Source organism: Psammomys obesus, unplaced genomic scaffold, assembly GCF_907164565.1.
Source record: "Psammomys obesus unplaced genomic scaffold, mPsaObe1.curated_primary_1811, whole genome shotgun sequence".
Taxonomy (NCBI): Eukaryota; Metazoa; Chordata; class Mammalia; order Rodentia; family Muridae; genus Psammomys; species Psammomys obesus.
The window spans coordinates 26,115,304-26,137,938 of NW_026596117.1; the positions used below are offsets into that span (position 1 = coordinate 26,115,304).

Genomic DNA, 22,635 nt, shown 5'->3' on the forward strand with positions numbered 1-22,635 from the left:
GTGGGCACCACATGCATGCAGTACCCCCCGGAGGCCGGAAGAGGGCATAGATCCTCTGGGCCTGTAGTTGAGAGCCTCCTGGTGAGTGCTCAGAACCCTGGTCCTCTGGAAGTGCAGCCAGTGTTTTTAACCACTGAGTCATTTCTCCTTTCAGGGAAAAATTTTTTCAGAAAAAAAATCCAAGTGGTTCCAGGTGAAACCAAGCCTTTCCAGATCACCTCACTGGGCCCCCTGCAGAAATGAAGCCTGGCCAGGAAAGGCCCAGAGACAGACAGCCCTAGCCCATGACCCTGCTCGTGTGCATCAGCTCTCCTTGCACACTCCCAGCAACTGGAGCTTGTGCACAGCATACATGACCACACACAACCATCATGCAGGAGACTCAGCCTCTGCCCCCGCCTCCCAAAGGCTATATATATATATATGCTGCCAGACCACACCTGCTCCTAAGGCTGAGTCTGCCTTCTCCACGTAGGGGAATTCTCACTTTTCAGCTTCTCCAGGGTCGCCAACTGGTGTTTCATCTGTATCTCACAGACTGGGAACTGCCTGAGACACAAGAGACTTGCCCATAGGTACCTGACCCTCTGTGGAAACTAGGCCTTGAAGTTGTCTCTCCCACTCCTAAAGCTTCTGTATCATCATACTGGCCAGTCTCTGCGGCTCTAGCTCCCCCTGGTGCCTTTCCCCACACACACCCCCCCAAGCTTCTGCCCCTGTACTTTTAGCTAGGTGGGACCTCCTCTCTGCGTATCCGAGCTCTCTGTACCTTTCAAGGTTTCTGCCACCCCCTGTCTCTTGTCTTCAGGAAAGGACAAGAGAGCCCTCATTTTGCAGATAAGGATCCAGAGAGGGCAGGGCAAGTCCTACTTGCAAAGCCACAGGCAGGGCCTCCTTCCATTTGGAGGAAGTGGAGGAGGAAGCAAGGCCTCCCTGGGAGTTTCCGGGAAGTGTTTGAGGTCCCCCTTCTCCAAAGGGCACTTGCAGAACACAGCCACCAAGACAGGAGAGTGACAGAGCTAGCAGGCAGCCTCAGGAGGATGAACAGCCTAGATCTCCTCTCAAGGGCCAATGAATTAACCCTTGTTGTGCTGTGAATTAGCAGCACAATATATAGTCACCTGTCTCTTCAAGGTGGGCATGGCACCGTGACTGCACAACAGATGCTATGTTCAAAACAGCTGCATCCTGGGGCCTCTCCTCAAACTCATTCCCAAACTCAAACAAGGGTTCAAAGGGCTGGTGTCCTTTATTTGAGCCTGTCTCACTTCCCCCTTACAATCTCTTCAGACAGATGCATTCACCTGTTGGACCTCTGTTCCAGAGGGACATAAATTCCTGCTCATGGTTCAAAGGGCTGTGGAGAGACACATCCTGTCAGCTTTCACTCAGCCTCAAGGGATAAGAGGCCAGAGCAGGGGCCAGCTTGGCAGAAGAGGGCTATGCAGAGGGCAGAAGGTCAGCCATTACCTGCGTTCAGCTTGCTGACTTTCCCTCCATCCTTACATTCTTTCCAAGTGCCAAGTAAGCACTAGGCCCTGGATGCCTGTTTGTTACCTTTTATGACACAGAGCACCTGACAGTCTGAGGAGACCTGAGACAGGAGGGCCTTTATCCAGAGGGACATCCATGTCAGCAGGTAGGTGGCTTTGAGAAACTCCCACCAAGCTAAACATTCCACATGCATGGGATACATCTCAGCTTCCAGGAGTGATGTCAGAACAGCCAGCCATCTTCCCCTCCAGGCCCAGATCCCAGCAACTATTGTCCACACTACCCAACACCTTTAGAGGGACTGTCTCCACGAGGTCTTTCTGAAGGTCTCCCTGGGTCGGCACTGTGCTGGGGCCATGTGACAGGGTCTCCATCAGAAGGATGGAGACCCTGTGCCGCAGATTCTGAGGAGAAAAGTTTCCATCTGATTCTGTGCAGGGACCAGTCTTTCCCTCACTTACTTGAGACATAGAAGATGCTGTGCAATGGAAATGAAGTCTGCAGTGTTAGCACAGCTCAGCTTTTGTTAAAATGCCGTGTGCAGTGTGGGGAACCGGAATGGGATCCTCTGAAAATAACACATTTGGAGGGATGTTTCTTGGCTCTCACTGCACTGATCATGTGACAAGTGTTCTTTTAAGATACATGGTCCCTAACATCACACAGAAAACATCAGGTCAGATGAAGGGCCTTACCTGTGCCAGATAGTGTCCAGTTTGATGGCCCATGTCAAGCATGGGACAGAACATCCACCCAGATAGGACATGTCCTATGTTTTGAGTTTTCTTTCAAAGAAAGTATTTTACACATCACATACAATTAAACAAGAAGTCTAACAAGGGTCCTTTATTACCACCAAAAAGGGGAGGGGAATAATTTACAATCTTATAACCAAAGGCAAGAACAGCACAGGAGCGATTTATTCCTGCAAACGCCACAGCCCCATGCATTCCTGCCTGGGCTGCCGCCACACCCAGGACTGTCTGAGTCCCACAGTAAATGCTGCATGAGGCCTCTAAGGCTGGGTTACCCATATGGAAAGGCCTCTCCTGGAAGTGCTGCTGGATTTCCTGCTTGCTCAGTAGATAAACAGTGCAGCTGAACATGAGGGGCCTAAGTAGTGCAAACATGCAAACGCACACATACAAAAAAACAAAAACACAAAATACAACACAACATTCTGACCCCTGTGCTTCTACGCATCAAAGCCTTGCATACTCTGTCCAGCCGAAGGAGTTTGTTCATCAAGCCTCCCAGCTTGATCCTGCCAGGTCAAACAGGAAGAAGCATGGAGGCGACTTAAATGGCGCCTGTCCCAAAAATAATAAATTAAGGTTTAAAAAGAGAAACGAGGCCAGTGGCAGACAGATACCTACACAAACCAGAGTGGAGGCAGCTCAAGAAAAAAAAAATGTGTGAGTGCCTGCTAAACACACTCTTCGAGGGACCACAGTGGACCCCTCTTCCAAAGTACATGGAATGCAAGCTTCCCAAAGAGACATGGCCCAGCCTCAGAGGCCTTGAGTGCCAGGAACCTCTAAAAGAAAGGAGACAGTAGAGAATGAACAAGGTCTGCAGGGCCCAGGCAACCTAGGGAGTGTGGGCTAGGGGCAAGCTCATTGCCAGAGCAGTGAGAGCCACTACCACATGACTGGCCCAACCCCAGCCCTGCAGAGAACAGACTCATAAACACAAAGCCATGAGAGATAGACATGGGTAAGGGCTGAGTCGAGTCTTAACATTAGTCCTTAGTGACTAAGAGACAAAACCCAGGGACTGTGCTTGGAATTCATCACTCTCCTTAGAAGGCCGAGGGCCTGGAGCTCAGAAGGGTCTAACACAGGTGAGAAACGAAAAACAGCACAGCAACAGGTGTGCGGCTCTGTCAGGGTGAACGACACACACGACAGCATTTCATCATCATGGACAATAGAAAGTGATTCAAACGTCGTGAAAAATTATCTATAAAAATATCTACATTAAAACTTTAGCCTGAAAGCTACAGCTTCAATTTTACAAAAAGGTAATCTTTGAAAGAATCTAGCTCAGAAATATACAAACGTTACACAACAGATATCAAAGTAGGACAGCTCAAAAAAAAAAGAAAGAAAGCAGCTGAGGGGATATTGCAACTGGCTTGTCATGAGATACAATTCAGAATTCTTATTGCATAGCAGAAAAAAATGAGGTCACTTCATTTGCATAATACTGCCATGTTTTGTTTTGTTTTTTAAGATGGAGATGCTGTTGGGTACTTAGGAGAAATAACTTTGGAATTCAGAAGCTGACTTCTACGTTGTCCGAATCAGCATCCAAGTGGTGTCGAAGCTGCTTCTAACCTTGGGTAGCCACTGCAGTCGGATTTCAGATGTGCCCCTGACAGGGCTGTATTCACTAGCAGGGGTGGCCGCTGTGACGGGCGGGGGTGGGGTCACCACCCACTGCGTGACTAGCACAGCCTTGAAAGCAGGTCTGAGGTATCCACCATGGGGAGACTTCTACCTGAGAATGGAGCAGCACAGGTCCCGGGGTGGCATCTGTGGGCAGCTAGGGCAGATTGGCTTTTTGGTGGTGACGTACCAGTGTTCTAGGCCCCGTGAGACAGGACGCACAGGGGTGGAATGAGTGGACCCTCAGCGGTTCCACCCGCCGAAGCGGTGCTTCACAAGGAGGGAGACATGAGGTGCAGCCAACAGCAAAAGCTCCAGCGAAAACCGTGGCTGGCCGGCCTCCACGGAAGGAGGGCTTCTCTCCGGGAAGAGGATGCAAAGGAAGACTCATCGTGACCCCTACATAGAAAAGTCTAGGTTCTTGGGTGGGAGTGGGGGAGGCGGTGGGGTTACTTTTCACCCAAAATAGAGTGCTTGTGCAAACAGCTCACTAGACTCTGATCCCCAAACTTATCTTTACCTCTCTCTACCTCAAACAAGTCCCCAGATTTGCCTGGAAATGGGGGCAGGGCATTAGGAATGCATTCTGCACACTTCCTGGCACAAGCGCTCTCCCCACTCACAGCTGGAGCCAGAGCACCTGCTGAGAAAACGCTTGCATCCCTCTGGGTCCCCCAAACCTGGTACTCTAGCTTCTTCCGATGACTGTGAGCTATCTGGATGTGGCGGTTCCTAATTCTGCTTGACATTACAGAAGATTTGCCCTCGTGGAAGAGGGTGCTTGAATCACTCAGGAAATACTGCCTAGCTGGGGAGAAGCTGGGTTTCCAAATGCAGAGGGCAGGGCGTGCCAACCTCCTACACAATGTACTTCCAAGAAGCTATCTGTGTCAGGGTTTTATGAAGTTCCTTGGTCTCTTCTATGTGGCCTCTGATGCGGGGATGGGAGTTGGGGGTGGATGGACTCCAACCCCTGGGTGTGAGACTGTTCTCCGGGCACAAAGTCCCCACCCCACCCCCCTGCAGCAGAAATGCCAGTACAAGCAATTTCCTTGCTTAGGAAGAGTTCGGCTTTGAAGCTCTTTGTTTGTACAAAGACCAGAGGTCAACCTTTAACGTTGGTCCTCAGGAGCCAGCATTTTTGCTGACTCATGTTTTATGAGTCTCTGCCTGAGGCCTGAGACCGCTGGGTAGCCTAGGCTGGTTGTCCCCCCAAAGGCTCAGGTTTCTGCCAACCTCAGCCTTCCCAGCTTTAACATAGCAGATGCGAACTGCTCTACCCAGAGAGGTTTTGGTTTTGTTTGTTTGTTTGTTTACATCAGTGCTAGAAATCAAATCCATGCTTGTGCAGCAAACATCCGACCCCCGCCCCTTAATGTGTGTGCTTTCACGAACCTCCAAATGCCACGCCAGGTACCTGAAGTTACATTCTTAATAATTTGGATCTGTGGCTGAGCAAAACGTTGCTTTCATTTTTTAAAATACAGGTGTCTTTGAGGAAGGGCGCACTACTATCTCCTCCCCAAAAGGAAAGGAAAATGGGGTGTTTTGGAGGCCGGGGAAAGGATGAGGACCCTGAAAGAGGAGGGAATCATGAGAAAGGGAAGATAACGATATGGGTAGCCCTGACCATCATCACAAATGGCCAGATCCAGCTAGTATATTTCTTAGAAGTCATTCATGTCCCTCTGAGTTATGCATGGCCCCTCCTAACCCAGGGACAAACCTATCTCTGGGTTTAGTGGCCGGGTGACCTTTTACTCATCCTCCACATGAGTGCTGATACCATGAATAAGTAAGCCTATATAAAAAAGCATAATAAATAGGGTAGGTGCCCTGAGAACAGTCAAAGGCAGGGTACCTCTCTGAGATCACTGTGGGTGGAAAGAACATCCATACCACTTTGGTTTTAGTGTCTGTCTGCTTGCTTGCTCAATAGCTTGCTTGCTTGCTCAATTGCTTGCTACCTCGCATGCTTGCTTGCTTACTTGATCATTTGCTTACTCACTCATTTGCTTTCTTGATAGCTTGCTTGCTAGCTTGCTTGCATGAGCACTTGCTAGCTAGCTTGCTTGCTTGCTAGCTCACTTGCTTGCAGTGTGTGCATGCTTGAGTGCTTGCTTGCATAAATGCTTGCTTGCTATCTAGCTTGCTTGATGACTTGCTTGCTTGCTTGAGCACTTGCTTGCTTGAGCACTTCCTCGCTTGCTCACTTGCTTGCTCACTTGATCGACTGTTTGCCCTCTTGCTTGCTTACTTGCTCATTTGCTTGATAGCTTGCTTCCTTGCTTGCTTTTCCTGTCTATGTCTCTCCAGTGTTTGACCTAGCAATTATCTGATGAGTTTGTTTTCCCTGCTGAAAAGACACAAAATCTTCCAAACCTTCAATCCATGACATCAAAGACTAGAGGCCAAGATGTGAAGACAAAACAGTTCTCATCCACCTCCTAGAAAGCAGCCAAGGAAGAGGCAATGGCACAGGTACCCTGGAGGTACATGGAGGCTATAGAGCAGCTCTGAAGAAACCTCCAAATTCCACATGGCTACAGTAGTCAAGTCATGGTCCCAGACATGGTGGAGTGTGCTTTTGGCTAGTTCTGCCTGGACCTCCAGAAGACAGCATCTTTAGTAGTCTAGTATGTCCACAGGACAAGTCCAGAAGATGTGTGTAGGAGTTTAGCACAGTAAAAATATCAGTAGTAATGAAATCTAGTAGATGCTTACACAGCCCCAGGCCCCACTGAATGAAATGTTTTACACACATGCACACACTCATACACACACACACACACACACACACTCCCAAGGGTGCTGCTGGGGCTGTCAGGAACCCAACTGTTAGAGCAGAAACCAAAGCACCTGGGAGCAGAAGGTGGGTCATCAATGTCCACACCGAGAGGGTTGAGGCTGGCCTGCCAAGACAACTCGGGTGGTTGTCAAACCACTGCAGAGCCTCCCAGTCAATCTCATCAGTTGTCATGGTCCAGCTGCTCCCTGCTGAGTGAGTCACAGGCAGGGAGTTCGGGTCACAAGGATTTGTGAATCACAGCAACACCTAACATGAAAGGGAAAGAAAGTTACAATCTTAGCTTCTCCTGATTTTTTCAGAGTCCCAAGGAGCCCAGGAATCTCCAACACCTAAGTCATAGCCAATAGGTCCCCAAGGGTCACAAGCTATCACTGCCAGCAGCTGCAGTCTCCACTCTGATATGTCCTGTTGGGATGTCCGTCTGTATCCACAAACATGATCGTAAGGAGCTCATGCGGGCAGACTCCTCACACACCAGTCCACAAAATCCTAGAACTGACACCCTTACCCAGTGTTTGACTCCCAACTGGACAAACATTTCAAGCATGTCCTGTGTGTCAGTGCTTTTGTAAAACTTAACAAACCTAACTTTGTAAATCCACTCACAACCCAAGTCTCACTGTGATCCACTGAGTCAGTGTAGACGACACCAGAGGCTGAGACAGCCAACATGCTTTCTACATACATTGCCCTCTAGTACAGATGCCAGCTGTGACAAACCAGCCTCCTAGACTGCCTGTGGCCCGGTCATAGCCAAGGAGAAGGTGAGGCAAGCCTTCTGTGCTGTGATGGTGGCTTGTTCACGTCTTTCTACTTGGGACCCTGCATGTCCTTCCCAGGGGTAGGTTTCTGGAACCTGCTACTAAAATCCTAACTCAGAAACTGCCCAGGAGTAAACACTTTTGCTAGATATTTATTTTAACTATTTATTTTAACATAGTCCTGTAGCTATAAGACATTCGAACTGAAGACGAGAAACTAAGGAAAGGGGGGGGGGGATACTACATCAGAGACATTTTGTAAGCATTTTGTGGACACCTGAGTCCAGACCAAAGGTACCCACCCGCTGGCCTTGGCACCCTCACCTAGACTCCAGCTACGTAGTGAGAGGTAGCTCTCATTACCTCAGCTACCTCTCACTAAGTAATACTTTTCAAGAGCAGACTCCTGTAGTATCTTCATGTAGTGTTCTATATAAGAATTTTTTTATTAGAAAAAAAAAATATGCTCTCATTATGGAAAAATTGGAAAACACAGAACACAAAGGAAAAGTCTTTTATCCCTTCATACCAACAGCGCAGCCATTATCTTTTTAATACATCCCAGCTTCTAATAATAACCAGAGTGCGTTAGCCTGTGGTGACTCACACCAGGCAGGCAACATGCTACAAACTTCACACGCATTATCACGGGTACATCCTCTTAAAAGCCCTCAGAGGCACAATCTAATTCTACCCTCATTTTTCAACTGAGACAACGCAAGTTCAGTTAGGTGGAATATCTTGCCCAGAGCCCCAGGACTAGCAGCAGATCTGGGACTCCCATACCCATTTCCAGAACTAACAGCTCTTCAACTTCCCTGTCCTCCAATAGGGCCAGAGCACTCAGTGCACTGGGCATACTCAACCTCTTCTAATCCAACAGGTCAGGCACAAGCATTTCCTCATGGCCTTAAAACTATGGGGAGGTGGGGAGGAGCTGGGGGAAGGGAAATCATAATCAGAATATACTGTATGAAAAAATATATATTTTCAATTTGTAAAAAGATAGAAAACAATATACCCACTGAGTAAGCAGTCCATAGAAAATGTAACTGTTTCCCTAATGTCAATCATTATTATGATGTGGGGGAGGGGCACTATTATAAGCAAAGCCCAGAGGACGGTGCTACTATAAGCAACGCTCAGATAAGTAATGTCAGCCTTAAGTCTTGGCACATCAGACCCACTCCCTAGATTTTAAAATAACGTCGGTTGATTTGAGGACAAAATGGCTTGATTGTCTCCTTCTCACCAGTCCTGGCGTGGGCAGACAGGCTTTTGAAACATCCAGAGCATACATGAAATCCTAATGGGTCCTACGCAGCCCACTCACCTCTCATCAACACAAGGGAGGGGCCCACGGGTCCCGCCCACTTCTCATCAACACAGGGGAGGGGCCCAAGGGTCCCGCCCTCTTCCTCATCCTACAAAGGCCCTGCGCTCTCCTCTGTGGCTTCAGGAAAAAGGGTGCTGATTTTCGTGAGAACAGAGTTGTTCTAGGATCAAAACGCTTCCAGTGTCTTAGTGAAGGAAATGTGACCCTGTGAGAAAGGCTTAAGGGAGGGGAAGGTGAAAGAAATGCACTGCGGTGAGGAAAGAAGGGGACAGAGCCCTTGGCACCCGCATGACACAGGCAGCACGTCCTGAAACCTGAACAAGACAGAATGGCTGGCCTTCCTCACGGATGTGGGAGTAAGAGGAAAAGCATGGGAGCCAAGGTGTATGTGACGCAAAAGCATGGCTTAAATAGTTGGCATATGGATGGCACGTTGTGTGTGTGCCCCGTAAATAAACATTTAGACCATTTAACCTAAACGCTTAGGCCAGACATACGAAACTGGGCTTGTGCTTCTCCTCTTCAGGGGATCTCTGACCTCAGCAACATCAGCTCTTCGCCCTGTGCAGGACTTGGCACCAGATCCTCTGTGCCAGCCTACCCATCACCCCCACCCCAGTCTACCCATCACCCCTCAGCCTCTTTTACTCAGCCCTGGACTGGGACACTATAGAAAGAGGCCAGACCTATGTATGAACTTTGGGTTCGTGCCTACTGGCGATGTGCTGGCATTTGGTGGTTACATACAGTCTCCACAGTTCGGCTGTGGGGTGGGGGCATGCAGTCCTACTCAGCCTGAGGGCTGTTGAGAAGACGAGAGGGAGCGTGCACACCGCACCCACCACACTGGCCCAGCCCGCTCAGGCCAGGCTGCTACAGCTGGGGCTGCAGCTGCTGCCCCTGCAGGCACTGCTGCCATTGAAGGTTTGGGGCCCAGCTGGCTGTGCTATTCTGGGAGATGTTGGAAACCTGAAGAGGGGGAGGGGCGAGTGGCCAGAGGGCGCCACTGCAGGGCACTTGAACCTGACCCACTCAGGTTTCTCTGACCCTGGCTTCCACGGGCCACTCTCCCACATGCTGCCTGCAGCAGCCCTGAGTGTTGAGCCCCATAGTCCACCAGAAACAAAGTAACCAAGAGACAACAGGCTGAAATCCCTGAAACCGGGAGACAAAATACCTCCACTCACACACACACACTTACACAGCTCCTCTCAGGAATCTGTCACAACAGGAAAATAACTAACATAAAAAGAGTGCAATAAAAGGCAGCTGGTCCGTGAGACTACCCAGAATCCAACAAAGCCATCTCCTAAGAACGGAATGCTATTCTCACAACTGTTGTGTCCTGAGGCATCCATTCAGAGCTCCAGTCCGTACAGGGAGGTCTAACTTCTAAAGATCGAGAACCATGCTCTCCCACCCACAATGCCTAGCACAAAGTGAACCAGGAGTGGCCGAGGCAAGGCACAGCATGCCTTTAAGTATTCCAAGGCTACACTCAGATTCACGGGGGAAGTGGTGGTCATGGAGACACGGGGAAGACACAATCGCCATGTGACAATTACCCGTGAGCCTACAGGAAGCATTCCATTCCCCATTGAAAGCAAGCCCTCATCGTCTCCTGCTGTCCCTGCCCTTGGTGTGTAGGTCCCCGGAGCTGCACACCAACTGACCTGCATAGCTCCTCCCAGTGCTCATGTTGGTTGGCAGCAGCGTCCACTTGTCAGTGACCGGGTTGTAGTACTCTACTGACGCCAGGTTGCAGGATCCATCATCCCCTCCGACCACATACAGGAACCCATTCACCGCACAGACCCCTGCAAATCAAACCGAAGTCACGGGGCGAGGAATCAGGAGCCATGGGAAGCTGGTCCCGGGCCCACAGCCTCTCTTCCCCAGTTTCTGTCGCACAGCAGAGATGTAATCCTGAGGTCTGAGCCACTCAGTGGAGGAGCATGCTGAGCATAGCCGCTGGGCTCAGAGGGTCCTACGGATGCTCCCGCTGCACGCCTCTCCCCACCCGCCACCTCCACATTACAGAGAGAACACTGCAGGGGCGGGTTTCCCCGAGGGAACTTTTTATGGGGAGCATGCAGGCCTCCCTGTCAGCCTGAGCTAGGAAAGAGACAAGGTGCCAGGATGCCCTCATGCCTCTGAGCTCACATTTCTGCCCTGACGAGCCGTGAGGCAGCTAAAACTGTAGCTGCCTCACAAGATGGGCATTTGAATTCACAAACAGTACCCCAGGTTGGGGTTCCCTTCTCGTTCCTAACAGTGTGAGTTGTTTGAAGGCAAGGTCTCATAAAGCTGGATGGAAGAGCAGTGAAATGTAACTTTTATTCAACAACTTAAAACTCGTAGTCCAGCAGAGAGTGGGTTTTGGGTTTGGTTTTGTTTTTTGTTTTTTTGGTTTTTGTTTTTTTTCTTTTTACAAACTCCACTTAATCAATGACGCTTTTTAAAGTAGTAACTAGCAATGCTGATGAATACTCTCAGTACTGCGAAGGGCACAAAATACGCTGCCTCCCTGCACGGCATCTAAAACACGTATCCTTCCTCTGCCTCAAGATTCTACTCTTGGCTGTTCCTTCTAGAGGTCATTTTAAATGTGTACATTGGCTTAACTATAAAGATCATTTATAACTACAGCGTCGCTGGCAGCCTAGAGAAGAGGACATAAATGAAGTAGCCAATATTGAATTGGTAAGTTCTGAGAGAGCCCTGATAATTGGGAGCGAGAAGATAGGGTTAGTAATTAGATGCTGATGAAAGATTGAAAGGCAAGTTTTAAAACAATGCTATGATTCCATTCACTCTGCCCAGCAGTTGGCCATCAGGCTCAGCATCTGCTTTGATAGTCTGCTGGGCAGAGGCTTTCAGAGGCCCTCTGTGGCAGGTTCCTAGGTTGTTTCCTGTTTTCTTCTTCTTCTGGAGACACGGGGAAGACACAATCGCCATGTGACAATTACCCGTGAGCCTATCCTCTTTGCTTTTTGGGATGGGGATTGAGTGTTCTAGTCAGGGTCCTCTCTCTTGCTTAGTTTCTTTAGATGTACAGATTTTAGTGGGTTTATCCTATGTTGTATGTCTATATGAGTGAGTATATACCATGTGTGTCTTTTTGCTTCTGGGACAGCTCACTCAGGATGATCTTTCCAGGTCCCACCATTTACCTGCAAATTTCATGATTTCCTTATGTAAAAAGTGGGAAATAGTAAGAGCTGGAGAGGACAGGAACTCTACAAGGAGAGCAACAGAACAAGAAAATTTGAACACAGGGGTCTTCCCAGAGACTCATACTCCAACCAAGGACTATTCATGGAGATAACCTAGAACCCCTGCACAGATGTAGCCCATGGCAGTTCAGTGTCCAAGTGGGTTACATAGTAATGGGAAGAGGATCTGCCTCTGACATAATCTGATTGGCCTACTCTTTGATCACCTCCCCCTGAGCGGGGAGCAGCCTTACCAGGCCACAGAAGATGACAATGCAGCCATTTCTGATGAGAACTGATAGACTAAGATCAGAAAGAAGGAGAGAAGGACCTCCCCTATCAGTGGACTTGAGGAGGAGCATTCGTGAAGAAGGGGGAGGGAGGGTAGGATCGGGAGGGAGGAGGGAGGGGCTTATGGGGGGATACAAAGTGAATAAAGTGTAATTAATAAAAATTAAATAAAAAATTAAAAAAAACAATGCTATGATAGGATCTTATTATTACTTATTAAATAAGTAACATATACCTGGGGATGTTTGTACACGTCCATGTTTAAACCTAATTCACAGGCTAGAGGCAGACTTAGCTGCCTTACGGGTGTTATAATTCCTTGTTTGTGTAGCTAGAGGCCAAACGCCAAGGTATCGCAGCAGGTTCAGGCGGTGAGCCAAGGAGGAACGCCTCTGTTTACGCCTCCAACAAGTCAGCCACAGTGAGTTTAGCAAACAGCTACCGTGAGAATAAAAGCAGGAACTCTTCCTGGCAGCACCTGTTAGCCAGTCCATCCTGGGAAGGTGGGCAAAGCCATGCCACCCTTTCCCAGAGCAAAGAAGCACAAAGCCACATACAGCAATGCCCAGCTCCAAGCAACAGCAACGTCGTGAAAGGAAACTGCCTCGCAGGCCTGGCAGGCCCTGCAGCACGTGACAGGCTCTCCCTATGGGAAGGATTCGAAGAGCAGAGGGAAGTGGGGACTGGGAATACAAGGAAAACAATAAAGGGAGAGATGACAGAGGGGCGTGAGGTGGGGTCCGGCTCTCCCGCTAGGAAGGAATTTGGACTCTGTGGAGATGTGAAAACCTTTCAGCCAGACACTGGCAGTACCTCTGTGTGGCTTGGGGTCCACACAGCTCTGTGCGTGGCGACCAGCGAGAGCCATCGCACAGGTGAATATGGGCACCAGCTGTGACACCGCCCCCTCCAGTCACGTTACCTGCATTACGTCGGCACATGTTCATGTCTGCCACCTGCTTCCAGGTGTTGGTCCCAGGATCGTAAACCTCAACACTCTTCCTCACCAAGGGTCCGTCATGCCCCCCAGTGGCATACAGCTGTCCGCTGAGCACCCCAACCCCTGAAAGGCAGAACACAGTGTCCCAGCCCCAGGCTCGATAGAAAAAAAACAAGACCCAAGAGGCCTGGTGCCCAGCCCTGGTGAGCCATCGCTGGCAGAGTGACCTGGGGAGCAAGTCCCATCTCCCTGGACCTCATTGCCCTCATAATCTGTAAAACAAATAAACAATGATGCTCACCTGGCTCCCCACAAGACAGGCTGCCTGCAAACACTGAGGAACAAAGCCAGTGTGACCCCATTTCTGCTTTTAAAATGTAAATATGTATGTGTGCATACATCTACAGAGGGTAACAAGGGGTAAAAAAAAAAAAAAAAAAAAAAAAAAACTCAGAGAAACACAATAGGATGTGACAAGAGGCTGATTCTCAACCGACACCATTTGTTTCCCCTTTGGCCTCTCCACCATGCGGCCTTGTTTTCCCTTAACATCTTATTATTCAGCCTTGTACCCGTTGACACAGAGCACAGAGCAAGGTGCTGAGGACAGACACCTTGCCAGCCTGTGCCCTGATGGCAGAAGGCATCAAATGTCCAGGGACAGGGGTGAGGGTGGGGGAGCTGCCAGGGCGGCGGGGAGTGGGCCTTTGCTGTGTGATAAGGAGATTTAGCCATTGAGGAGGAAGGCCGCACCTAGTGAGAACAGTGGCTCTGGAAGGTGGGACACCTAGGCCTTCCTCTCCTCCTCTGGGGTGGCCCTTTCTCTTCCCCGTTTGTGGAAGAAGGGAGCCAGGATGACTCAGTGATTCCGTGGACTACTCCCTTCTGTGGACAGGCTGCATCCTTTCTGTTCGGAACTTTCACCCCAGAGCTACTGGCCAGAAGCCCAAAAGGCTGTCTTGGTGAATTTGATGTGCAGCAGGTCTGTGGGCCCAAGAGCTGGACCTGGAGGCTACAGACTTCAGGAGGTCAGGAACTGCTTATGTCTTGCCCTGCTCTGTTTCCCAGAGGCTGCTGCTGGCGCGCTCCCAGCAGATGCTATCTAAATGAAGGGGTGTACGGTAGACTCCCAGGCAGTGGTTATGCGGACAGCCAGTGGTTCCCAGCAGTTGCCCAAATCTGGCAGCAGATGGTGCTGCTGGGCCACCAACGGCTGCTGTCAGCTTGTGGGATTGGGAACCTTCAGTAGACTCCAAGCTGCTTCCCCTTCCCTTCCTCCGGGATCAGCAGGACTGACACCTCTGGAACCCTGAGATGGTCCCTCTCTCCGACCATCTGCTCTGCTATGCTGTGCGCTGAGTCACAAAAGTCACAAGAGTCATCCCAGCCAAGGTCACCAGGCCTCCCAGAGACACAGACAGCAGTAACAGCAGCATCTGGGGCCTCCAGGCAAGGATGGGCCAGGTGACGCCACCTTCCTCCCAACCACCTTCTGCACAACCCACAGGGAAAGGGCATCACCACACGGATCTTAGGAGGTGCAAGGAAGGTGCCTGAAGCTATCACAGCTAAACCGTCAGGGAAGAGGGGGAAATCACAGGAGTTATGAATGGAACTGGTCCCCTGAGAGCATGGGCACAGCACAGCGGGGGCACTAAATGCCAAGGGCGGGGAATGGGGTCGCCCAAGATGACGTGGCAAGGACAAGCCCACCCAGCTCTAAAGCTCGGGCTTCTTGACTTCAAGGCATTCATGAGGGGCCAACCTGTCAAGACTCACAGAGACAGCCTCCCCCCCACATGCTTCTGAAATGGAACCATGCAGACATTCAACTCCACGACCCCGCTGACGTGTACACAAAACGTCTCTTAAAAAAAAAAAAAAAAACTAAAATGGCCTAATGCTAAGAATGAAGATATGTGAGAGGGTCAGAGAGAAAATGAATGTGTGACTTTGTGGAGAGCATCTGGCTTCTCTTCCCAGGAATCGAGGTCTTCCCACCAGCCCCACACTGAGGCTCAGATTCATCACCAGGAGCCCTAGGAACCAAGAGCCAAGGCTCTGCCTGCTCTCCCAGACCACAGCTCAGGGATGATGGGGAAGACGAGGAGAAAGGAAGGGACTGTGGAAGTAGCTCATGAGTGCCTGGACCTCTCACAGGACAGAAATAGAAAAACATTTGGGAGATCATTTTCTCCACTTGTTGGGGAGGAACAATGTAAGGAAAAGGTAGGGACAAGGGCCATAGGCTTATCTCCAGCCATAAACACTACCATGCTGGCTTTTCGTCCCAAGGCAACAGCTTCAGGAAGCAAGCTGAGCTTGTCAGCTAAAGCCAGGACAGGACTGAGGCTCATTATTTGAGGACTAAAGGCTCCTACTTTGGAGAGAGAATTCTAACTCTACAAGTCACTAATTCTAAAGCCATGGGCAAAGCGAGCCACCTCTGGTAGGACTTTCAAAATCTTGTCAGTGGAATCAGCGTTGATAAACTGAGGTAAGGAGTAAGTGGGTGGAGGCCTCAGGCCAGACACACCTGTAATCCCAGAGGCTGAAGTCTGAGGGCGGCCTGGGCTACATCGTAAGATTTGGAGGAAGGAAGGGAAGGCATTTGTACCATGACAGCACTCAGCACAGAGTTGGCCTGTACTCCCCAGAGAGGTAGGCCTGAGTACAAACAAGGGAATGCCCAGATATAGCCTAGGCTACTGGTGAGCTTGAGGCTAGCCTGGGCCATGGAGAACTTGTCTCAAACAAACAGAAAACAGTAGTGATAGGAAAGCAGTAAAGTCAGCACACCTTCCGTGCTGAGCTAGGCGTCGCTGGGAAAGGCTGGTCCTCATATGTGGTGTGCATGTGGTGGGGCTATTCCAACGAGAGGAAAGGAGACGGCATGAGGGGGAATAGGGTACGGTTCCGTTGCTTGTCTCTAGTCTCAGCCACAAGGAAAGAGGATGCAGCCTGGACCCCAGGGCTCTCCCGTACCCCGAGGCTCTCACGTACCAGCGCCACTGCGTCGGGTGCTCATGTCTGCCACGTATGTCCACTCATTGGTGGCCGGGTTGTACTGCTCCACAGTGCTCAGGCACTGCCTGGAAGCGCCATCATAACCCCCGACGGCATACAGCTTCCCTGGAACAGACGAAGGGACTGAGGGTGTGCTGGGGACGCGGACACGGCACAGGAGCTCGGCTGGTAAAAGCTCCACTTTCATCCCGCTGAGCTGCTGCCTTTGCCTCATCTGGGGTTCTGGGTCCCCTCCTTCTAGAGCACCCAGCTTGTTCTCCAGCCACGGGGCACACGGCCCCTCCCATCCCTGCCTTCTGTCTGCTCTGAAGCCATGAGACACTTAGAGCCCAGGTACCCAGCACGGCGCACCCACTCAGCATCCCTGAGGCTCAGTACAGGCTTGCTTGGAGAACTAGGCTCAAGCGCATCCAGAAGAAGATGCCAGTGCCGGAAGCTACAGGGCTCTCAGCCGTGACCACACACCCACCCGCTGGCTCTAGGCTCACAGTGTGACAAGTGAGAAAATAGAAGAGTATCTTTCAGTGAGAGCCAAGCGCAGCCCCAGGGACTCCTCTCGGCACACTGGCTTGCAGAGCAGGTGTGTCAGGCACGCTGGGTACGCTCTGGGCTGGGGCAGCTGGCATTTTTCTGCAGGCCACCTGTGTTCTCTGAGCCATGGACAAGAACCCCGAAGCATTATCAACTGCTCTTAAGTAAAAATAAGGCTAAGCTCCTGGGTCTCCCTGTGTTATTTCTATCTGGGGTGGGAAGCTGGAAGCTGGGTACAATAAGGAAAGGAAAAACGGTTACCTGACCTATGTGAGGACAAGGGTTCGAACACAATTTTAACAATTAGTTTTAGACATGATAGGACAGTCCCTTCTGTGGAGACAGAGAAAGAACCCTGCTCCACCTGTGGACAATCAGATGTGCAGGATGCCGTGACAGTAGCTAAACTGACACCAGCTTCAGGCTGAATCAACAAAGGCATGGGCAAATCTACTTAACAGAATTACTTACTCAAGAGCTGGGGGTCGTTGTGTGAGTCCCTAATACGAGGGTACAGCTAGGATGTGAGAATGCATGATTACGTCATTAGCTTCTCAGGCCATCAGGACTGCTGACCCAGCGATCCTCCTGTTGCCAAACTCTTTTCTCTTTGAGTCTTTTCAATTGACCTTTGTCAAAAAGACCTCAACTGCAGCCGACAGACAGACAGACAAATTCACGAAGGACCCTCTCCAGAGTCCAGGCGACTCCTTCATGTACACTGGCTCAGGCGGTCCCATCTCTGTGACACCCTGTCTGCTCTGATGGGCATTTCTGTCTACACTCCACCCCATACTGTGTACCTTGTCCTTCTGAAAGAGTCTTCCAGGAGGCAAGGAGCCAATTATCCTGTGACTGCTACGGGTCATTCAGGCTGCATAGCCTTGGGAGTGAGGGGGAGAGACAGAACAGACCGGGCAGAAAGAGTCTTCGGCCATTGTGAGGCAAGGTCCACTCCAATTCCTCCTCCGCATTCTTAGAAACACTTTCTGCTGCCCAGGCAGCCCACAGCCCACAGAGCCTCAGGGGCAGGAGGGCAAAAAACAAGCCCCAGCCCTCCTCTGCAGCGGCAGGGCAAGCTGTTGGCATTCTGACAAAAGCCCCTGTCAGGACAGTATTTTAACTCTCTGCCATCAAGGCACCTGCTCCAACCCCACCAACCACTCCAACCTCGTACCAGCCGAAGCAAACGGCCACTCAAGGTCTGGCCTTGAGTGTGTCAGCAAGCCTTTAACTCCTGCTCTGTTGTTCGGTGCTCCTGGCTAGACAAATCAACTTCTGTCTCACCAAGAGGATGAGACCCCAAGAAATAATTAATCTATCCTGACCGAGGGATAGAATCCTGGCCTCCCTAAGACAATATGTTCAGCTATGCTGGGATAACACACCTTTAAGTGGAAATTTCAAACTACATAACCGCGCTGCGGGCTGAGACGTGCCGAGAGGAGACAGTCGCCGTCTGTGCCAGTTAGTGTGTGTCAGCTTGCCGCAAACTAGACTCACCAGGGAAGAGGGAGCCTCAGCTGAGGGACTGTCTCCATCAGATTGTACCTTGTCCTTCTGAAAGAGTCTTCCAGGAGGCAAGGAGCCAATTACCCTGCGATTCTGTGGCTCATTTTATTAATTGCAAGTTGATGGGGGCGGGCCCAGTCCACTGTGGGTAATGCTATCCCCACGCAAGTAGTCCTGGGTTGTATATAAGGAAGCAGGCTGAGCACGCCACAGAGAGCAAGCCAGCAGGCAGCACTCCTCATGGTCTCAGCATCAGTTCTTGCCTTGGGTTCCTGCTTTATTTATTGACTTATTTATTTATTTATTTATTTATTTATTTATTTATTTATTTATTTAATGGACTGTGATCTACAAGCCAAACCCTTTCTTCCCCAAGTTGTTTTTGGTCAGTGTTTTATCACGGCAACAGAAAACAAACTAAGATACCATCTCACTGCACTTTAGGCTAATGTGGGGGGAGGGGCACACGAAGCAGCCCTGCACACATCTGGATGAGCAGACTAGTACAGGCTAATAAATCTGCATTGGCTCATCGTGTCTAATATTTGAGTTCAGCTCATACTCTCTGCTTTGGTACCAAACTCACAAACTCCTACCTATCAGCAGCTGAGAATGGTCTCCGAATCTAGACTAGGAGGGCCCTGAGATTTACTATCATAACTTAAGTACTTCGTTTGCTCTCTCCAGGATTCAGTTCCCACACTGAGGAAAACTCTGAGACCTACCTACGTTCTTCCAGAGGGCTCAAGAGAATTAGTAAGAGAAAGGGATGTTTTACAAATTTCTGAGCATTGTCTGGCCAGGCCTCCAATCTCACCACATTCTCCTGCCTTGGCCACCCCTGACACCTAGCCTATCCTGAGATGTATCAGACCTGAAAAAAAAACCTGCCTTTCTCGTGGCCCTGCCAGCAACCACGAAGGTGAGCAGAGAACTAGCCAACCATAGTCAGCACCCCTCCTCGGTACCCCAGGTCCCGGGTTGACTCTGGGCTCCTTACTTCCTTCCCAACCCCCACTGTTAGCAGAGATATTTACAAGTGGCCCAAGGGACGGGCTGCCTCTTTCTTCCTCTAAGCTACTGAGCCCTTTCTCGGCCTTGGCTCAGGAGCTTCCCCCCTGAGTCGCACCCTTCCTTGCCTGCTAACTACAGACCGTGGACCAGTGACCTGAAAAGTACAGCCACAGTAGAGCATGGAGCGAGGTGCTGGACTAGGGACAAGGCCCTCAGGCTGGGGTGGGACCAGCCACCATCCTCTACAGCCTCCTTACCCTCCACGACACCCACACCCACACTGCTCCGCCGAGTGTTCATGGGAGCCACGAAGAACCACTCATTGGTCTTGTAGCTGTAGGCTTCTACCGATGCCAGGCCTAGGGAGAAGAGAATAATGATATTTCTACAGCCATGAGCCTCACTCACCCTGACGTGTGAGGAACAGTGGGGCCAGACAGAGGGCAAGACAGGACCACAGACTCCGGAAGTCCAGCTTGGTACGCCTCTGCCTGGCAAGTGGCCACAGTAACTCCTCAGCCTACTTAAGTCGACCACTGACCACCAAGATATGACTTACAAGGAAGCTGGTGGGATGGCAAGGGTACATCTTACCTGCACTGCAGATATAAACCATTAAACTTACAGAATGGAACATGTGATGCCATGCCGAACACCAGTCCCCAATTTACAGCTGGGTGGCTAAAAATGTACCTTCCAAGGTGGCACTGAGCTTGGGTAGAAATCTGGTGTGCAATTTCTGGGTGGCCTTCATATTTCTGATACAGGCACAACCCCTTCCTGCTTCTTGCTACCAGGGACACAAATGACCTGGCTGGAGTCATGATGGCTATGTTGTTAGCACGAGGAGAGCCAAGAGGAGCTTGAAGAATCTGGCTCCAGTATCCGCGTGCAATCAGACCAAACTGGGATCAGTGACCTCTGCACTCCATGTTTCAACAAACATGGAGTCAACAAACATGGAGTTTCAACAAACATGGAGTCGGCTAGGCTTTCTCTGCAGCAAAAGGAAGTCCTGCTGAAATAACTACTATTCCTTCCTAGGTCATTCTCACTAACAGACCTCCAGAGAGGTGTTCAATAAAAAAACAAACAAACAAACAAACAAACAGTTATTACTTCCCTCAAGGCCAAAGACTATCCCTGAAGTTGGAGTCACAGACTTCAGTCATCTTACCTGACACCATAAGTACAGATGACCTCTCTCCAAACCTTTGCCCACTAAAGTTACAGATGGTTGGGGCTGCCATATGGATACTTGGAAATTACCTGGGTGCTATGGAAGAGCAGCCAGCCAGTGCTCTCTCCAGACCCCAGGTTGAAATTTTGAAGTGAGATAAAAACTGGGAGTGAGGCCCATGAGCTGGTGGCACAGACAGCTGGGCTCTGCGGGGCAGTAGAAAGAACGGTGGCCAATGGGGCAACAGTATGGGTTCTGAGCCAAGAACCTCAAAGCTTGAGCCTCGGGTTGCTCAACTGCTCAGTCAACTGCTCAGACTAGAATCCTGAATATGCTCCATCCGAACAGCTCCTTCCTCTTCCTGATCCTCTGAGGACACAGGCTGCTAGGCACAGGAGAGGAAAGAAAGGGCCCTTCTGACTGCAGGGTCTCCTCAGAAGCCAGCACATCCTAAAGCAGCTATGACCTCAATACACAAGAAGGCTTGTTTCCAGCCCCGTAGGCTGAGTGACTAGGATGACGGAACTTAAGAGTTTGGACCTTGAATGCCCTAGAGAGCTATACATTTACGCTGACGGCTTGTTTCTTGGATAGTTGTAGTGGGAAGTACTGGGACCTTTGGGGGAATCCTTAGCACTGGTGGTGACCCTTGAGGCGACTTAAGATCATAGTCTCTTCTCTTCTTGTTGCTTCCTGGCTAATGAAGTGAGCCGTTTCACGTGGCCACACTGTGTCGTGATGAATGACCTCACCACAGGTCCACACAGGCTGTGGACTGGCACCTGACAACTGTAAGCCACGGATGCCTTTTCTGTGTGTGAGGGTTCCATCAGCATCTCATGACCACGAAGGAGAGCTCACTAATTCCGACGGATTCATTCCTAGGGCGCTGCTCCGGTTGCAAAGAGACTAGCAAGAACTGACAGAGCAAAGCAAAGCAAGGTGGCGCAGGGTAAGAGGGTATGCCAAGGACCTACCGGTACTGCCATCAAAGCCCCCAACTGCGTAGAGAAGGTCATTGAGCACGGCCGCACCCAGCGTGCTCCGGCGCTCCTGCATGCTGGCAATGGATGTCCACTGGTCCTTCACGCTGTCATACACGTCCACTGTCCGCACCCGCAGAGAACCGTTAAACCCACCCACGGCATACACATGGCCAGCCATGAACACCACACCTGAGACACAGGAACACAAGGCATGAGAGTCGGGGGGGGGGGTGACTGCCCAATTTGATGGATGACATCGAGAAAGCAGGGTGGGGATATGACTGACTCCCTACGGAAGGCCACCTCCAGCCTTAGCTATCTGTAACTGTGGAACTCGGGTTTCTTCTGCTATTCCTTTCTCTCACTTCACCTGATTTGAGCAAATTCCCGAAGTTGGTAAGTTGGTAGGTAAGAACTGACTTCAAAGCAAGTGTCCCCCGTGTGCTGGTGGGAAGGGGAGTCTGGGGAAATAAGGTGCAGCACAGCCATCGTGAGGCAGAGACCAGCGGGGGGGGGGGGGGGGGCTTGGAGCCCAGGTGAGCCAGGGCCACCAGGGCTGCTTACCTGCTCGGCACCTCCTGGAGGGAAGCTCAGCTATCTGGTCCCAGCGGCCCTCCTCAAAATCATAGCACTCCACACTGCGGATCGCCTTAGGAGCCTGGCCACCAACCACAATCATGACCTCCAGAAAGACAAATGCACATTAACTCACATGCGTGGAAACTTCCACACGCTGCCTGCCAGGTTGCAGAGTTACACACAAGAAGATGCCCTAGACACAGAGCGTGACACCTGTTCAAGCGAAGCCTGCACACCACCAAAGCACACATATAGGCACATACCTCCCAAACACCCCTCCTCAGGATGACCAACCTCCCAAACACCCCTACTCGGGTTTTTTGTTTGTTTTGTTTTGTTTTGTTTTGTTTTGTTTAAATCTCCTACAAGTAAGGCCATAGCTAACAGAACCAGGCAAGTCACTGTGACCAAGAGACGAGGAATGTAAAGTCCAGAAATCATAGGTAAATGGCCAGAGATCGCTCAGCAGCGGGAGGCAGAGCAGACAGGAAACCCAAGCCCAGCTGGCACAGAGGCTGGGCTGCTGTGGCTCCTCTTCCTCTTCTAGACCGAAACTGTGGCCTACATCAG

At 50.5% G+C, this 22,635-nt stretch overlaps 1 protein-coding gene across 1 annotated transcript in view; it reads right to left on the reverse strand.

Moving 5' to 3' along the window:
- Positions 1–2,338: 2,338 nt before the first annotated feature.
- The window catches only part of Klhl3 (kelch like family member 3), a 111,657-nt gene continuing 91,360 nt past the window's right edge, over positions 2,339–22,635 (reverse strand). The window contains exons 9-15 of the mRNA XM_055629403.1: positions 22,051–22,168; positions 21,478–21,675; positions 19,578–19,679; positions 16,240–16,368; positions 13,219–13,359; positions 10,464–10,607; positions 2,339–6,939 (exon numbers count right to left, since the gene is read on the reverse strand). Coding sequence (XP_055485378.1) covers positions 6,911–6,939; positions 10,464–10,607; positions 13,219–13,359; positions 16,240–16,368; positions 19,578–19,679; positions 21,478–21,675; positions 22,051–22,168 — 861 coding nt within the window. The 3' untranslated portion in view covers positions 2,339–6,910. The remainder of the gene's footprint in view (positions 6,940–10,463; positions 10,608–13,218; positions 13,360–16,239; positions 16,369–19,577; positions 19,680–21,477; positions 21,676–22,050; positions 22,169–22,635) is intronic.